The sequence below is a fragment of the Microtus ochrogaster genome, chromosome 17 (genome assembly GCF_000317375.1).
Source record: "Microtus ochrogaster isolate Prairie Vole_2 chromosome 17, MicOch1.0, whole genome shotgun sequence".
Lineage (NCBI taxonomy): Eukaryota > Metazoa > Chordata > Mammalia > Rodentia > Cricetidae > Microtus > Microtus ochrogaster.
The window spans coordinates 15,166,927-15,181,084 of record NC_022019.1 but is presented as its reverse complement, the minus strand read 5'-3'; the positions used below and the strand labels follow the sequence as shown (position 1 = coordinate 15,181,084).

At 47.4% G+C, this 14,158-nt stretch overlaps 2 protein-coding genes across 3 annotated transcripts in view; one reads left to right on the top strand and one right to left on the bottom strand.

Annotated features, from left to right (window-relative positions):
* Window positions 1–5,017, top strand: part of Ctsb (cathepsin B) — a 21,804-nt gene extending 16,787 nt beyond the window's left edge. For both annotated transcript variants that reach the window (XM_005355538.3, XM_026783220.1), the window contains 5 exons: window positions 390–475; window positions 735–881; window positions 1,310–1,426; window positions 3,528–3,656; window positions 4,105–5,017. In XM_005355538.3, coding sequence (XP_005355595.1) covers window positions 390–475; window positions 735–881; window positions 1,310–1,426; window positions 3,528–3,656; window positions 4,105–4,202 — 577 coding nt within the window. In that variant the 3' untranslated portion in view covers window positions 4,203–5,017. The remainder of the gene's footprint in view (window positions 1–389; window positions 476–734; window positions 882–1,309; window positions 1,427–3,527; window positions 3,657–4,104) is intronic.
* A 3,534-nt stretch (window positions 5,018–8,551) lies between these two features.
* The window catches only part of Fdft1 (farnesyl-diphosphate farnesyltransferase 1), a 27,064-nt gene continuing 21,457 nt past the window's right edge, over window positions 8,552–14,158 (bottom strand). Inside the window, exons 6-8 of the mRNA XM_026783170.1 lie at window positions 14,067–14,156; window positions 12,725–12,877; window positions 8,552–9,125 (exon numbers count right to left, since the gene is read on the bottom strand). Coding sequence (XP_026638971.1) covers window positions 8,904–9,125; window positions 12,725–12,877; window positions 14,067–14,156 — 465 coding nt within the window. The 3' untranslated portion in view covers window positions 8,552–8,903. The remainder of the gene's footprint in view (window positions 9,126–12,724; window positions 12,878–14,066; window positions 14,157–14,158) is intronic.

Here is a 14,158-nt window from a genome sequence, read left to right as displayed (position 1 = left end):
AGAGAGAGAGAGAGAGAGAGAGAGAGAGAGAGAGAGAGAGAGAGAGAGAGAAATTAAACTACAGATAAGGGAGGGGACTGCTGTGCTCAGGGACTTATAACATCTTGTGCAGTTTTGAGAACCACTGTTCCAGAAAGGGGAGTTTTGAAGGTCAGTTTGATATAGACATGGAAAAAAGGGAGTCCTTGTGTCCTAGAGGGTCATTGTGGACAGAAATGGAGCTGAATCGAGGCCCTGGTGGAATGACAGTGGCGAGAGAATGACTCGGGATATCAGGCTGTGAGAGGAATCTTGTGAGGACTGTGTATTCCCAGGGATGACCTTGATATTTGCCGTGATGTGTGGGAAAAGCTGGAATTAGCTCAACATTGATAGATGCTCTTTTCCAGCTGTAATGGTGGCTATCCCTCTGGAGCATGGAACTTCTGGACCAAAAAAGGCCTGGTTTCTGGTGGACTCTACAATTCCCATGTAGGTGAGTATGTGCCTACAACCCCTGTCTTTCAGGTGGGTTTCATGGGCAGGTGTTGGTGGCTTCCTTTTCTGTTGTAAAGGGAGGGTCAGCGGTAGAGGGGCCAGCTGATTGATAGTTAGCCCGACCACCTTCAGTACAGGAGCAGCTCCCACGGGAAGTAGACGTGGTCTGGCTGCATCCCAGCTCTACCTGGCCTGGGGAAGGAAGCCTTGCATTGTGGGTTGCAGGCTGATGTCATCTTGTCCCCTCCATCTCTCAGGCTGCTTACCATATACCATACCTCCCTGTGAGCACCATGTCAATGGCTCCCGGCCCCAGTGCACTGGAGAAGGAGGAGATACTCCCAAGTGTACCAAGAGCTGTGAGGCTGGCTATTCCCCATCCTACAAAGACGATAAGCACTATGGTAAGCCAGAGCCTTCTGAGGGGGGAGGAGGCCAATACTATTGAGTGTTAAGAATCCAGCACCGGGGGTTGTGGGGGTGCGTGCTTTTAATCCCAGCACTTGGGAGACAGGCAGGCAGATATCTGAGTCCATGGCCAGTCTAGTCTACAGAGAGAGTTCCAAGACAGCAGGGCTACACAGAGAAATCCCCGGAGCAGCAGGAAGAAGGGAAGTCGAGTAATTCACACCTGGCTCCCGGGCAGAGCTGCACACTCCATACTCTGGTCCATACTCTGCCCTGCCTTAGCCCATTTGAGCTCTAGGGGACTAGGCAGACCATTGTTTCACAAGGGTTAGAACCTGGTTTTAAACCGTAGGGTCTTCTTGGCCTCTTCTGGAGGGCTAGAGAGGCTGGAGGCACCTTCTCACTCTCTTTGTTCCTTCTGCAGGGTACTCTTCCTACAGCGTGTCTAACAGTGAGAAGGAGATCATGGCGGAAATCTACAAAAATGGCCCAGTGGAGGGTGCCTTCACTGTGTATTCAGACTTCTTGACTTACAAATCAGGTATCTATTGACTCCAGGGTCCACATGAGCCAGCAGGTCTCACTGGGAGGTAGGCAGAGGCTTTGGGAGAGCAGAGCCCTGGGACTCAACCTCCCTCCCCACTCTTCTGGGCAGATAGATAGTCAGCTGATGGTGCCCGTCTGACGGTCACGGCTTCCCACTGCTGTGCTCACTGACTCCCTCTGAGCGTAGTCTCCACAGGGCCTCTCTAGGGCTCCTTTCCATCCCTGCAACCCAGCTCAGCCCCTTGCTCTGCGGATGATTGTCCTTCCATAGCAGCCACTCCTGTCCTTGTGTCTCATCCACATTTGACATTGTCATTCTTTATCTTTGCAAAGGCCTAGGTCGCCTCAGCCTTCCATGTAGCCGGGATCACAAATGTGATTTGTGATTAGCAACTCATAGCGTCTGTATAGTCAGGGTCGTCTAGAGCAGTAGTTCTCAAACTGTGGGTCGTGATCCCTTTGGGTCAGTTTGTTAGCACCACGCTCTAACCAATTGAGCTAACTGGCCAACTCCTTTGGGTCAGTTTGTAACAGTGAAAATACATCCTGCATATCAGATTCTTACATTATGATTCGTAACAGTAGCAAAATTACAGTTTATATGTAGAAACAAAAATAATTGTATGGTTGGAGGGTCACCACAACACAAGGAATTGTATTAAAGGGCCGCAGCATTGGGAAGGTTGAGAACACTGCTCCAGAGGAACAGAACTTACAGAATGAATGGATCTATCATCTGTCTGTCTGTCTGTCTGTCTGTCTGTCTGTCTGTCTGTCTATCTATCTATCATCTCTCTCTCTCCTCCCCCCCCTCCATCTAGCTATCTAAAGGGGATTTATTAGAATGACTTATAGGCTGTGGTCCAGATAGTCCAACAATGGCTGTCTATAAATGGAAGGTCTAAGAATCCATTAGTTGTTCAGTCCACGAGGCTGGATGTCTAAGCTGGTCTTAAGTATACACCGGAATCCCAAAGAAGTCTAATACGTGAAGGAATGGACTTGCTAGTGAGAACAGCAGGCAGAGAGAGAGAGAGAGAGAGAGAGAGAGAGAGAGAGAGAGAGAGAGAGAGCGCTTCCTTCTTCCATGTCCTTCCTATAGGCTGCCAGTAGATCAGACCCAGATTAAAGGTGGATCTTTATTTTAAAGCCAACCAATTGATATTTTTGTAGGATCCCATTTTAATATTAATTTGCATACTTAAGTGTGTTGGGCTTCCCAAAATATTTCTACAGTGCCGGTCATGGTGGATATAATTCCAGCACTCAAAAGGCAGAGGTAGGCAGACTGCTGAGTTTGAGATTAGCTTGGTCCACACAGTGAGTTTCAAGTCAGCTGAGCTATTTAATAAGACCCTTTTTCAAAATATACACACACACACTTAGTCAGGTATACTGGCAGCCATGTGTAATCCCAGCATTCAGGAAGCAGAGGCAGGATTATGAGTTTGAGATCAACTTGGGCCTCTTAGACCCTTTCTCAAACACACACACACACCTTCTATACATATATACGCATACATATGTGTATAGTTATAATCTCCTGATACTATGGATACCCTTGTCATAGTCACTGTTCCGCTGCTGTAAAGAGACACTCCTTTGCTTACTCACTGTTCTATTGCTATGACGAGACACCATGGCCAAGGCAACTCTTATGAAAGAAAGCATTTAATGGGGGCTGGATTACAGCTTTAGAGGCTTAGTCCATTATCATCATGGCAGGGAGCATGTTGGCACACATGCTGGAACAGTGAGAGCTGCATCTTAGTTCACAGGCAGACGGGATGGGGAGAGAGTATAGGACAGGATAGAGACAACTAGGCCTGGCTTTTGAAACCTCAACACCCACCCCCACTGACACACAAGACCACAACCACATCCCTTATCCTTCTAATTCTTTCAGATAGTGCCATTCCCTCGGATTCCATGGCCTTGCTCATCCTGAGCCCTTCTCCAGTCTTCTAGAGATTTCTGTGTAGGGGAGTGATTGGTTCCTGTCAGCCTGTTGCTTCTGACTGGGTAGCCAGTTGTCCCTGGGGACTCTGGGCAGGCAGTAGCCTGCGTATAGTCAAGACTGCCTTTTTCTTCCTCAGGAGTATACAAGCATGTGGCCGGTGACGTGTTGGGCGGTCACGCCATCCGCATCCTGGGCTGGGGAGTAGAGAATGGAGTCCCCTACTGGCTGGTAGCCAACTCTTGGAACGTTGACTGGGGTGATAATGGTGAGTAGCAGTCCTCTTCCTCAGACTACATAATGAACCATGAGCCCCTTTGCTCCACTGTGGCCTGAGGTGTGGCCCTGACTGCCTAAGTGTGTAGATACTTTGGACCATTCTGAGCCCCAGCTCCTCATGGTTCTGTATACAGGTTCCATTGCACAGGCAGCATGTGGAGGGAACCAAGGGATGTCTCTTAGATGATGCTGGGGGCCGTGTGACTCACCCCTGGTCTGGATGAATCTGAGTATACCAACAGGTGTCAAGACCCAAGGCTGCTGGACATGGTGGCCACAATCCCTGCATTCCTGTAGCTGAAACACTAAGGATGCTGAGGCTGAAGGGTGGAGTTTGTGACCAGCTTGGGTTACAGAGTGGGACACCATCTAAAAGCAAGGGTTAGACCAAACCCAGAGCATACTTTGAAAGCAGTTTTTTTTTTCCCCCTCCCCAGGCCTCTTTAAAATCTTCAAAGGAGAAGACCACTGTGGAATTGAATCAGAAATTGTGGCTGGGATCCCTCGCACTGACCAGTACTGGGGAAGATTCTAATATGCTGTGACCCGGTTGGCCAGTCCTTAGGGAATTTCCCCTAAATTTAGCTGCCCAGGCTGGGAGTGAGGCAGACAGGACAGTCTTTGATCCACGAAGCTTCCATCAAGGCTTGAGCGACTGGTCCAGAGCGACCTGCCATCAGAGCATCCTCTTCATTTTGTCCTTAGCTGGCTCCCTCCCAGCCTGTTCCACGGCAGTGACACAGCCTGCATCCTAGCCTCCCCCTAGACCAGTGCTGTTTGTAGTGCCTGCTGCTGTGGCTCTGCCTGCCACCCTGTCACCCCCACCCTGTTTTCTCTAGAGCAGGATAGGCTTTGGTTACAAGTTTTCCAAAAGAATGGAACACCAACTTCATGATGAGGACAAATGCCACCTGTCAGCTGCACCTTGAAGCCCGTCACTTCCTTAGTCGGTGGCAAGCATTGATGTTGCCCCATGCAGTTCTCTGGAGAAAGCTACCTTTTCCCGGGACACCTGTGTCCATCGCCACATTGGTGATGTGGCGAGCCCTCCCTGGTCTTGTTCTCAACCAATGCTTTTTCAATAGGAGTTTTTATTTTTTTTGTGCACCTCAACTGAGTATGTGAAACAAACAGGTCTAATTAGTTAAAGAGCTGTACTAGTTCTACAGATTCTCTCCTAATTGTATGGCTTAAAACAAGTGGTCCTGGTTTGCTGGGTGACCTACTGACCTCAGACACCACAGTGACGCTGGTCTGGCAAGAACCCTCTTTTATGTTGTAGAGTCGCCACTTCACCCTGTCAGTTTAACAAGTTTATTGACTGTGCCAATAAACCAGTTCTCCCTCTGCCTGACGTCTGCTTCGTGGCCTCCTGGGGGCAGGGTGAACAGTCCTGGGCTGCGTTTCAAGCTGTTTGTACCTCTCTCCTTAGTTTCCTGTCACCCTCCGAAACCCTTCTCTAAGCCATCCCCAGGGCTGTGCTCAGCCTTGGAGTCTTTCTGCTTAGAGATAGGCGAGCTGCACATTGACTAAGCCTGGCATGCTGTGTATATTTCACGTGAGAGCAGACTGTTACCTTCCTAGAGGGCCCCATCTCCTTGGGGTGGAGCCAAAGCTTGTGCCATGTTTTAAGTTTTCTTGGTCACTGAATTACATGGCTGGTCAAGGAATTCATTTATAAAATCATAGTTTAGTTCAGAGAGAACAGGAGGCTTCCCCCTAATCAGCATTCACTTTATTATCCTGTTGACCTGTTACTTTCCTGCTAAGTGGGAGGGGCTGGTTCTTTCTAGAAGCTGAGGAAGTTTGCCTTCCCCTAAGTTAAGGATCAGAACTATATTGAGCTCTTAAAGCCTGCTGAGTGCTGGAGACGTGAGTCAGAGGTTAACCTGGCTTGGATGCTGGGGCTTCAGTCCTGCAAGACAGTTCTTGTCCCTTATCTGCATCAAATAGCTCCTCCTCCGCTGCCTGTCTTAGAGCTCATCACTTGCCCACCTGCAATTCCATTCCTACCCTAGAGACGGGCTAAGAGAAGCAGCCCAGGAGAGAAACCTGCCTTGTTGTACACTTGGGGACAGCTCTGGATGGCTTCCATAAACAGATTACCTGTGGGTTGTCGCCTGTGCCCAAGTCAGTAGCAGTGTTCCTTGGGTAAAAAATGACAAACGGGCACTCAGGAAGCAGAGGAAGAGAATCTCTGGGAGTTTGAGGCCTACCTGGGCTGGTCTACAATGAGACCCTGTTTCAAAAGATAAAAAGTAGGTAGAAGGGCATTTCCTTTTCAGCCTGCCCACAGGGCCTTTGATGGTTCAGATTTTACACATCCTTCCCTTTCTACATGTTAAACTGGAGCATAAGAGTGCTGGTGTTGCATGTGATCCTCAAACTGAGCCAGGGTCAGTTACTGCCGGGCCTTCAAGTAGTCATTTGCTGCCTGACTAGGTCATTCTTAGGTACATTAACTTTTGGGCAGTGGTCTTCAAACAGGTCCTATGACCAAAAGCATTCATGCCTCCCAGGAACTCATCAGGCACCATGCTAGACTTACTTGGTCAGAAGTCTGGTTCCAGAGCAATCATGTACACACTGAACCTTAGTGAAAGTTACAGGAGATCTGGAAAATGCCGCAGCAGGGGAAACCTCCAAGGGGCTGCCCCAGGTATGATTTGCAGATAATCAAAGGCTCCAGAAAGGTAGACCAGGCCCTTCCAGTGGCCATAATGGCTGGACATGGGTGGGCTTCTGAGGAAGACAGCACACTCCAATGTGTAAGGAATCAAGTGGCTACACTGGAGATGCTATAAATTCCTTAGAGTCAGAAGCAGACTGGGGCTGTCTCATTGGTAGAAAGAGGGCTTCTCCAGCGTATGTTCCAAGCAAGACCCTTGGTTCAGTGTCTAGCAACAAAATAACAAATTGGGCGGGGTGGGGGGGGTAAGGTAGGTGTGTCAGATGTAAACTATTATGTTTCAGATAAATGGCTTTATAGAAATGTTCCATGCTAAATTAATCTGGATATAAACAAAACTATTTGGAATTCAAGGGGAGCATGGCATCCTGTGCTTTATTGCCATGGGAAAAGTCTTTGGGTTTTGTTAGAGATGACTTATGTAGCTGACCTCCACAACTAAGAATGACCTTGAACTCCCGATCCTTCTGCCTCTGCCTCCCAGGTACTGGGAATATTGTAAGAAAGAACGAGCTTTTCTGTTTGTGTTTCTTTTGAAGAGAAGTTAAAGAATCATGTAATGCATTACTTTGACTAGTTTCAACAAGGTGATGCTGGTCCAAGGTTGAACCGCAAACAACCAATTAAATGAAGTCTCTATGCCCCAAGTGGTACCCCAGTCACAGTAAGGAAATCTGTGTTTGCATAAAATGCTGCATGAACCACCATGCTGGCTGAGGTTCCTCAGTGGTGAAGTCAGCATACCTAGTAGGCTGAACAGGGGAGCAGAGTGTGCTATATATACATGGGGTCCCCCAAAAGGTCAAATGCTGGAAGCTTGGTCCACAGCGTGGCAGTGAGACGGCTGAGGCACAAGGGGGTCAACGCTTGTCTTCCAGTTAGTTCTGAGACCAAGAATGGGATGGCTCATTTCTGGAACCCTTGCATTCAGAGAGCTGAGGCAGGGGATCATCATTAAGCTCAAGGATACAGAGATTTCCAGGCCAACCTGAGCTAGTTTAAGACTGTCAACATGCCTGGGCTTTGACTGTCTCTTGCTTCCTGTGCCCTCTCCTGCATGTCTTCCCACCAATGTGGTGTTATTACCCATAAGGCCCTCCAGAGACTAAAGATGGGGCCACCTCATCTTGGATCTTCATCCTCCTAGGCTATAAAGGAAATAAACCCCTTTCCTTGGTAAAGCAGCTGGCCTCGGGTGTTGTGTTATAATGGGAAACAAGCCAGCATGTTGCCTAGATTCTCTCTGCTGTCATGCCTGTATCGCTGGCTTCAGATACACAGGTATCCAGGGGCCATCATGACAATGGAGCAGACCAGGTTAGAATTCAAAATGAAACTACCTTATATAGAACTGATCTTCATGTCTGCCGTCCTTTATCTTGAATTTCAGTATTAAAAACATGGGAGGGGAAACTGAAACAAAGGTCTTCAGAGGCTGGAGCAGCAAGGTGATCTACTGCTCCTCCACAAGTAACACCAGGTAGCCATCAAGCCCTCTGTTGTGGCAACAGATGACAGGACCTTAAAATCACTATCATCTGTCTGGTCTTCCAGGTAACCTGCATTTTACAAACTCAGTCATTACAAGGGATTTTTAATTTGTTACTTTGTGGTGCTGGGGATCAAATGTAATTTGGTCCCTTAACCCCAAAGGGAGTGGCACTATTAGGAGTGGCCTTGCTGGAGGAAATGTGTCATTGTGGGGGCAGGCTTTAAGGTTTCATATGCTCAGGATACCGCCCAATGTGTCAGTCAACTTCCTGTTGCCTTCTGATCAAGATGTAACCAGCACTATGTCTACCTCCATGCTGCGATGCTCCTCGCCATGATGATAATGGACTGAATCCCTGAACTATAAACCGCCACCTCAAATGCTTTCTAAGAGTTGCTGTGGTCATGGTCTTTCTTCATAGCAACAGAAGCCTTAACTAAAACAAGCCTTGTGTATATTAGGCAACTGTTCTACCACCCAAGTTATATTCCAGCCTTGAATGCTGTTATAAAAATCTCAAGATCAAAAGCTTTTACTGGAGGCCACGCTTCTGACAAGTGACCAATGGCACCTATGAACGCTTAAGAGCCCTTTGAGTGAGAAAGACACACCTGCACTCTTGGGAAGCTTGGCAGCCTCACCTGGAACGATGATGATTAACGCCTTTCACTGTCAAGCTGGTGAGAAAAACAGGAACAAGACGGAAGGAAAAGTCACTTCATTTTCTATTGTGATAGGTATTCAAAGGCTGTCTCAAATTAAATAAATTCAATTATTACTCTAGCCAGGTTCACTAGGGTCTTGTGACCATCATGTGTGGCCACCCCATCTAAAGTGCAGCAGTGAGCATGCTGCCAATGGCTACAAGAGGCAGACCACAACCCAACAAGCACCAGGCTGCTGGGGGCAGGCGTCCTTTCCTCCGCAGTTCCTAAAGGTCCCACACATAGTTCTCCGAGGGATTAAAGTAGGGAAAGCGAAAGGGAAGTCAAAATCCACCAGGAGGAAGGTTAAACCATTTCATGTGAACTTCGGCTTCCAGCCAAATAAAAATATCAGTGTTCTCCTGTCTGCATATAGTCTTCTGTGACCTGGGACAGGGTGCTCAGGTACTGCCAGCTCAGGGCAGCCAAGAGCATGACAAACGACAGGTAAATGGGGGAGTAGTGGCTTCGGGAGATGAGCTGACAGTTGGGAAGGCTCTGTGTCCTGATGGTGGAGATGACCTGCTTGGTTTTGCTGGAAGATGGGTCTGAGTTGGGGATCCGGTGATAAATCTGTTAAGGAAAGAAGAACGGGTACTTAGCACTGTTGAGTACGCCACTTATATCTTCCACGGTTTGGTCACCAAGAAGAAAACTCAAGTTCTGAAAGCAAGAGTGACTTGCTACTCAGAAAGCTGAATTAGCTCCTAGGCACGTCCTGCTGACGAGGACGCACAGTGCAGCACATATCCCACCAGGGAGCCACTGAGTACCTGGAGAGCTGCCACCGCGCACTACTTTAGATCCCGGTACCTCATGGGGGCAGGCACGGAGAAGGTGCCCGGTGCATGTTGGCATGATGCAGTTAGGCTGACCAAAGGCATGTGTTGGATGGGGAAGACTGCAATAGCAGGAACAGCAGAGGGCACCGTGCAGTCCTGCCAAGACCTCCTCAGCGCTGCTCCTTACAGGAACCTCCCCCACCTCTGCAGAGTCCCACTCTCCTTCCACATCCATGCCAACACACTGCCTGAGCCATGCCCTTAGTGACTCACATCTGAGTCCCAAACCCACTCACCTGTTCACATAGTCAACAGATGGACAACCTGTTCTCAGGAACCCCTGTACCCTCCCCATTACCTGCAGACTGAGTTCCTTACTGTGAACATACCCTCTCTAAATGCACAGGCAACTGGGTACCTCTCTTCATACTTCTCTCTCCCACTACACCTTCCATACTGCACGTCTATATGCCTTCACCAGTCTCCTGCCTAGCCCTCAAATCTCCAATAAATCAAACACACAGGTTATGGCAGGAAGTGATGACAGCCTGAGCCAGAGCTGGAGCATGAGTGGAGAGGATAGAGCAAGCATTTTACAGACTTTTAGCCAAGCCCATGGTGTACCTACAGTTTATCATTTAAGCACTCAGGAGGATGGTGAGTTGAGCACAGCCTGAGCTATACAGTGAGATCATTTAAAAATAAACAGGACTCAAGGCTGGAGAGATGGCTCAGAAAAAAATGTGTTCACATCATCCATATGGAAGCTCACAGTCATCTGAAACTCTAGTTCCAGAGTTCCTGGTAATGCAGGACTTCATTCTACAGAAGCCAGATCACATGAAGGGTGAATGAAGGTTGTAGCTTTTTGTATTGATACCGCATTGGTAGACACGTTTATCTACCATGTGTGTGCAGTACCCATGGAGACCAGAAGAGGGTGGTGGATCTCTGGCCACGCAAGGGCTCTAGGATGTTCCAGGGATTCCATGATTAAGGCAATGTCATTAACTAGAGTTCATGCCCAAGGCTGTAGCTGGGTAACAGCCATGAAACATCTACATGAGAGGAAAAGAAATGAAATCAAGAGAGAATGCAAAGCAATCCAATATCTAAAGACTACGCAGAAGAGGCAGAAAGGTCGGGAGCAGGGGATAAGCAGGAAGGAGACAAGCATCGCTGAAGACAGGAAAGCAGCAAAGATTTCCAAGGAGAAGGAGTCCCTGCGTCAGACAACCTGGGGGGGGGGTGATTTAAAACAAACAGGTTTGGGGGTTTAATCATCAAAGGCCATCACATTTCTTCCTCTTCTGGCTTATACACACCCAAGTGGTAATCTGTACAGTTAAGAAGGCCCAAGAGCCTGGCAAAGTCCAGCCACAAGGAGGCACAGGAACATGAAAACAATGGCCCTTGCCAAGGCTTTCAGTTGGCAGAGCAGAGGATGGACGTTTCCAGGTATTTGCCCACATATTACTTCTATCCCAAACTAGCAGGAAGACTTCCCTGGCAGACAGGTTCGCAGGCTGCTCTGAGCTAGGCTTCTCCAGCTACTGCGGAGCCATCTGCCCACCGCTCAGGAGGACACAGGCCTTCACTGCATCTCTCTGTAGGCATTAGTGGCCTCTGGGAAGCCTTTCCCTGCTACATTCTCAGTACAACTGAGGAGACAGACTTCACAAGGGACACATCCGCCTTTCCTGCAACAGCAGAAGTGATCCATGAGGAGGAACAGGATCGGCTCCAGTTGGCATCTAGACACCAGCAGGTCAGCCTACCTGGAGACCTCATAGAAGTCTTTTTTTTAAAAAAATATATTTATTTATTTATTATGTATACAATATTCTGTCTGTGTGTATGTCTGTGTGTAGGCCAGAAGAGGGCACCAGACCCCATTAAAGATGGTTGTGAGCCACCATGTGGTTGCTGGGAATTGAACTCAGGACCTTTGGAAGAGCAGGCAATGTTCTTAACCTCCGAGCCATCTCTCCAGCCCCCCTCATAGAAGTCTTGACTCATTGTGAGACAGCCTCTGTAGCTCAGGCTGGCCTCAAACCTCCTGTGCTGGTGAGGATGACCCTGAACTCCTGATCCTCCTGCCTCCACCTCCCCAGTATCGGGATTTCAGCCATGTTCCACCATGGCTGGTTTATATGATGGGGGCTGGGGATCAAACCCAGGACTTTGTGCATGGTAGGTGAACACCACCTGCTGAGTTATACTTCCAGGCTGCAAGCCTTCATTATAAAAACAACACTGAGAAGTCTTCCATAAGGCTGACATTGAACTCAGATTTTATTGCCTGAACTTTATAATTCCATTTTTTCTGCATCAAATATTAATATATTCTTTACTTTGAATTTCGCTGCGGTAACTTAAAGAAACTAGAAAAGCTGGGTCAGAGGTTGGCATGCGTTCTCTTTAAGGACCCAAAGCTATTTTTAGCTCTTTGGCCTCCTCTGTTGTAAGTACTCAACTCTGCCCTGAAGTTACACAAGCAGTTAGACAAGGAGGGGACACAGTGGCTGGGTTACAGCAGCGGCATTCACAAAAGCAACATGCCACCTTTGGCCTCAGACTCAACCCCCCAGCAGTACTTCATTCTAGCAGTCAAGAAGCACACAAATAAAAAATGAACTTTAGTGCCCATGAAGGTTTTCAAAAATTAGTGATCAGTAAATTAGGTAATCCCCAAATCATGCCTGTAGTCCCAGCGCTTGGGGAGCCGAAGATGGAGGATTCCAGTGAATTCAAGGCCAGCCTGAGCAGACACCTGCTACGCATGCTCACCCAGCAGGGGGAGGTGTGCTTGGCTTTATAAGGTGGTTTTGGCATTTGAAATGAGAGTTGCAGAAACAAACAGACCAGGACTTTAGAACTGACTGCAACTTAACAGCCTTACATTGTCTACGTTCCTTCCTGGAGTTTTCAACTGAGGTCTGTGGTATGCGGTATGCTAGAACACACACACTGAGTGTCAGGACACGAGATTCACTCAGCCATGCTTTAGCTTCCAGAGCCTCCACTTCATTTCCTTCACCCATCAAAGAAGCTAGGTCTCTAACATCATCTCACACTTCAGATGTGATTCTTCCTGGGGGCTCTATGGCCTTGCTTCTTTTATGTCACCATGAGTCCTACAACAGGGCTCTCTCTGTATTTTCTTCTTCTTTTTTTATTGAGCTCTGCATTTTTCTCTGCTCCCCTCCCTGCCTCCCCCTTCCCTTCAGTGTGTGTATTTTCTAATAAGAGATACCAATCACTCTCTTTAGGCTATAACACTAAGTAGTGAGGACTAACTACTATCCAAATGTGGTCTCGTTAAACAGTGACATGACTTCATGCATAAAAACAGCTACAAATCACCCAGGATATTAACCGAAAACCCACCTCTTCTATATACTGTTGTATGATAGCTTTGACGGCTGGCATGTTGGTAGCATCCATCATGAGGGTAACTGCTTGCCCCTTCCGAATCTTCACTACCCCTTTGAAAACCTGCTGATTGTTGTAACAGGCAGCCAGTGTAGCGATGGCCATTACCTACAGGTAACAAGAGGAATCTCAGTTCATGAAGATGTAACACGCAGCGCTGCACACACTCCCGAGAGCCAAGTCTTTTTGTGGAATACCAAGTGTTAAAGAGCCAATGTGTACCAGCCAAACAGTACCACCCGGGGTAGGCCTGTCAGGGTCTACCTTTCCATCTCCACTCCTTTCTCAACAACAGGGCTAAATTATTCTGCCATTTAGTAAAAAAATTCCAACTTATTTACAAACACAAGTAAATCCAACTTTTCCACATAAAAGTGGTAGGTTATTATAACAGAAATATATTTCAAAATAGTATCTAGGAAAGATTTTCTAGTTTATCCTATTATGAACATATTCATTACACATTAAAAATTGTGTGAGATGAAAACAAGGGAAGGGGTACCCGTGCTTAAAACCGAATGATTATTAGCCGGATGGAAACCTCAGCAAGGTATCCAGGTTTAGCTGAGCACCATTCAGGGCTGTCAGTACAACGTAAAACCAAGCTTCTGAGGGAGGTAGTTACAGAAGTAACTCGTAAAGGAAATTAGTAAGTGTGAGAATATAGAGGCAGGGCTAGAGATGGCTCAGCAGTTAAGAGCACTGGGTGCTCTTCCAGGCCCCAGGTTCAATTCCCAGCACCCACATGGCATCTCACAACTGTCTGTAACTCCAGGGGATCTGGCACCTTCACACATACATATATGCAAGCAAAACATCAACACATTTAATTTAAAACAAGGCTAGGTCTACATTACTATCAAGTACAGAAAAGGATAAAAATCTTTAGGTATTTAGTGAAGAAGTTATTGTATTTATTCATTTCATGTATATTTGCAATGTGAGATGCCTAGTGCATAAGCCATGACCTACCAAGATGCTTCATGGTACCAGCCTTATTGGTTTTTACCAGCATGCTGGTGGCCATCTAGGCTGAGGCCACACTTTAATTATTAGCATAATGATCTAGCTAGTTTAGAATCGATGATGGGAAAAGGGTAAATCCAGAAGGAAGGTTCTGGAAAAAAAAAAAGTTGACCTTGCTCCTGAAAGTAATACAAGGACCATGCTGTAGCTCACTAGCTATTCCTGAGCAAAGGAAAACACACCAGAGCTACTTTCCTAATAAACCATGGCCCTGAAGAAAGCAGAGAGAGGCAGAAACTGTTCCACCCAGCCCAAGCATGACATTACATACCTGTGGAATAGCACAGAAGTTAAACACACTTTGGTTCCGGAGCCTTGACAGGTAGGTGATGACGTCGGGGATATGGTGCAGGGTGTTGGTTA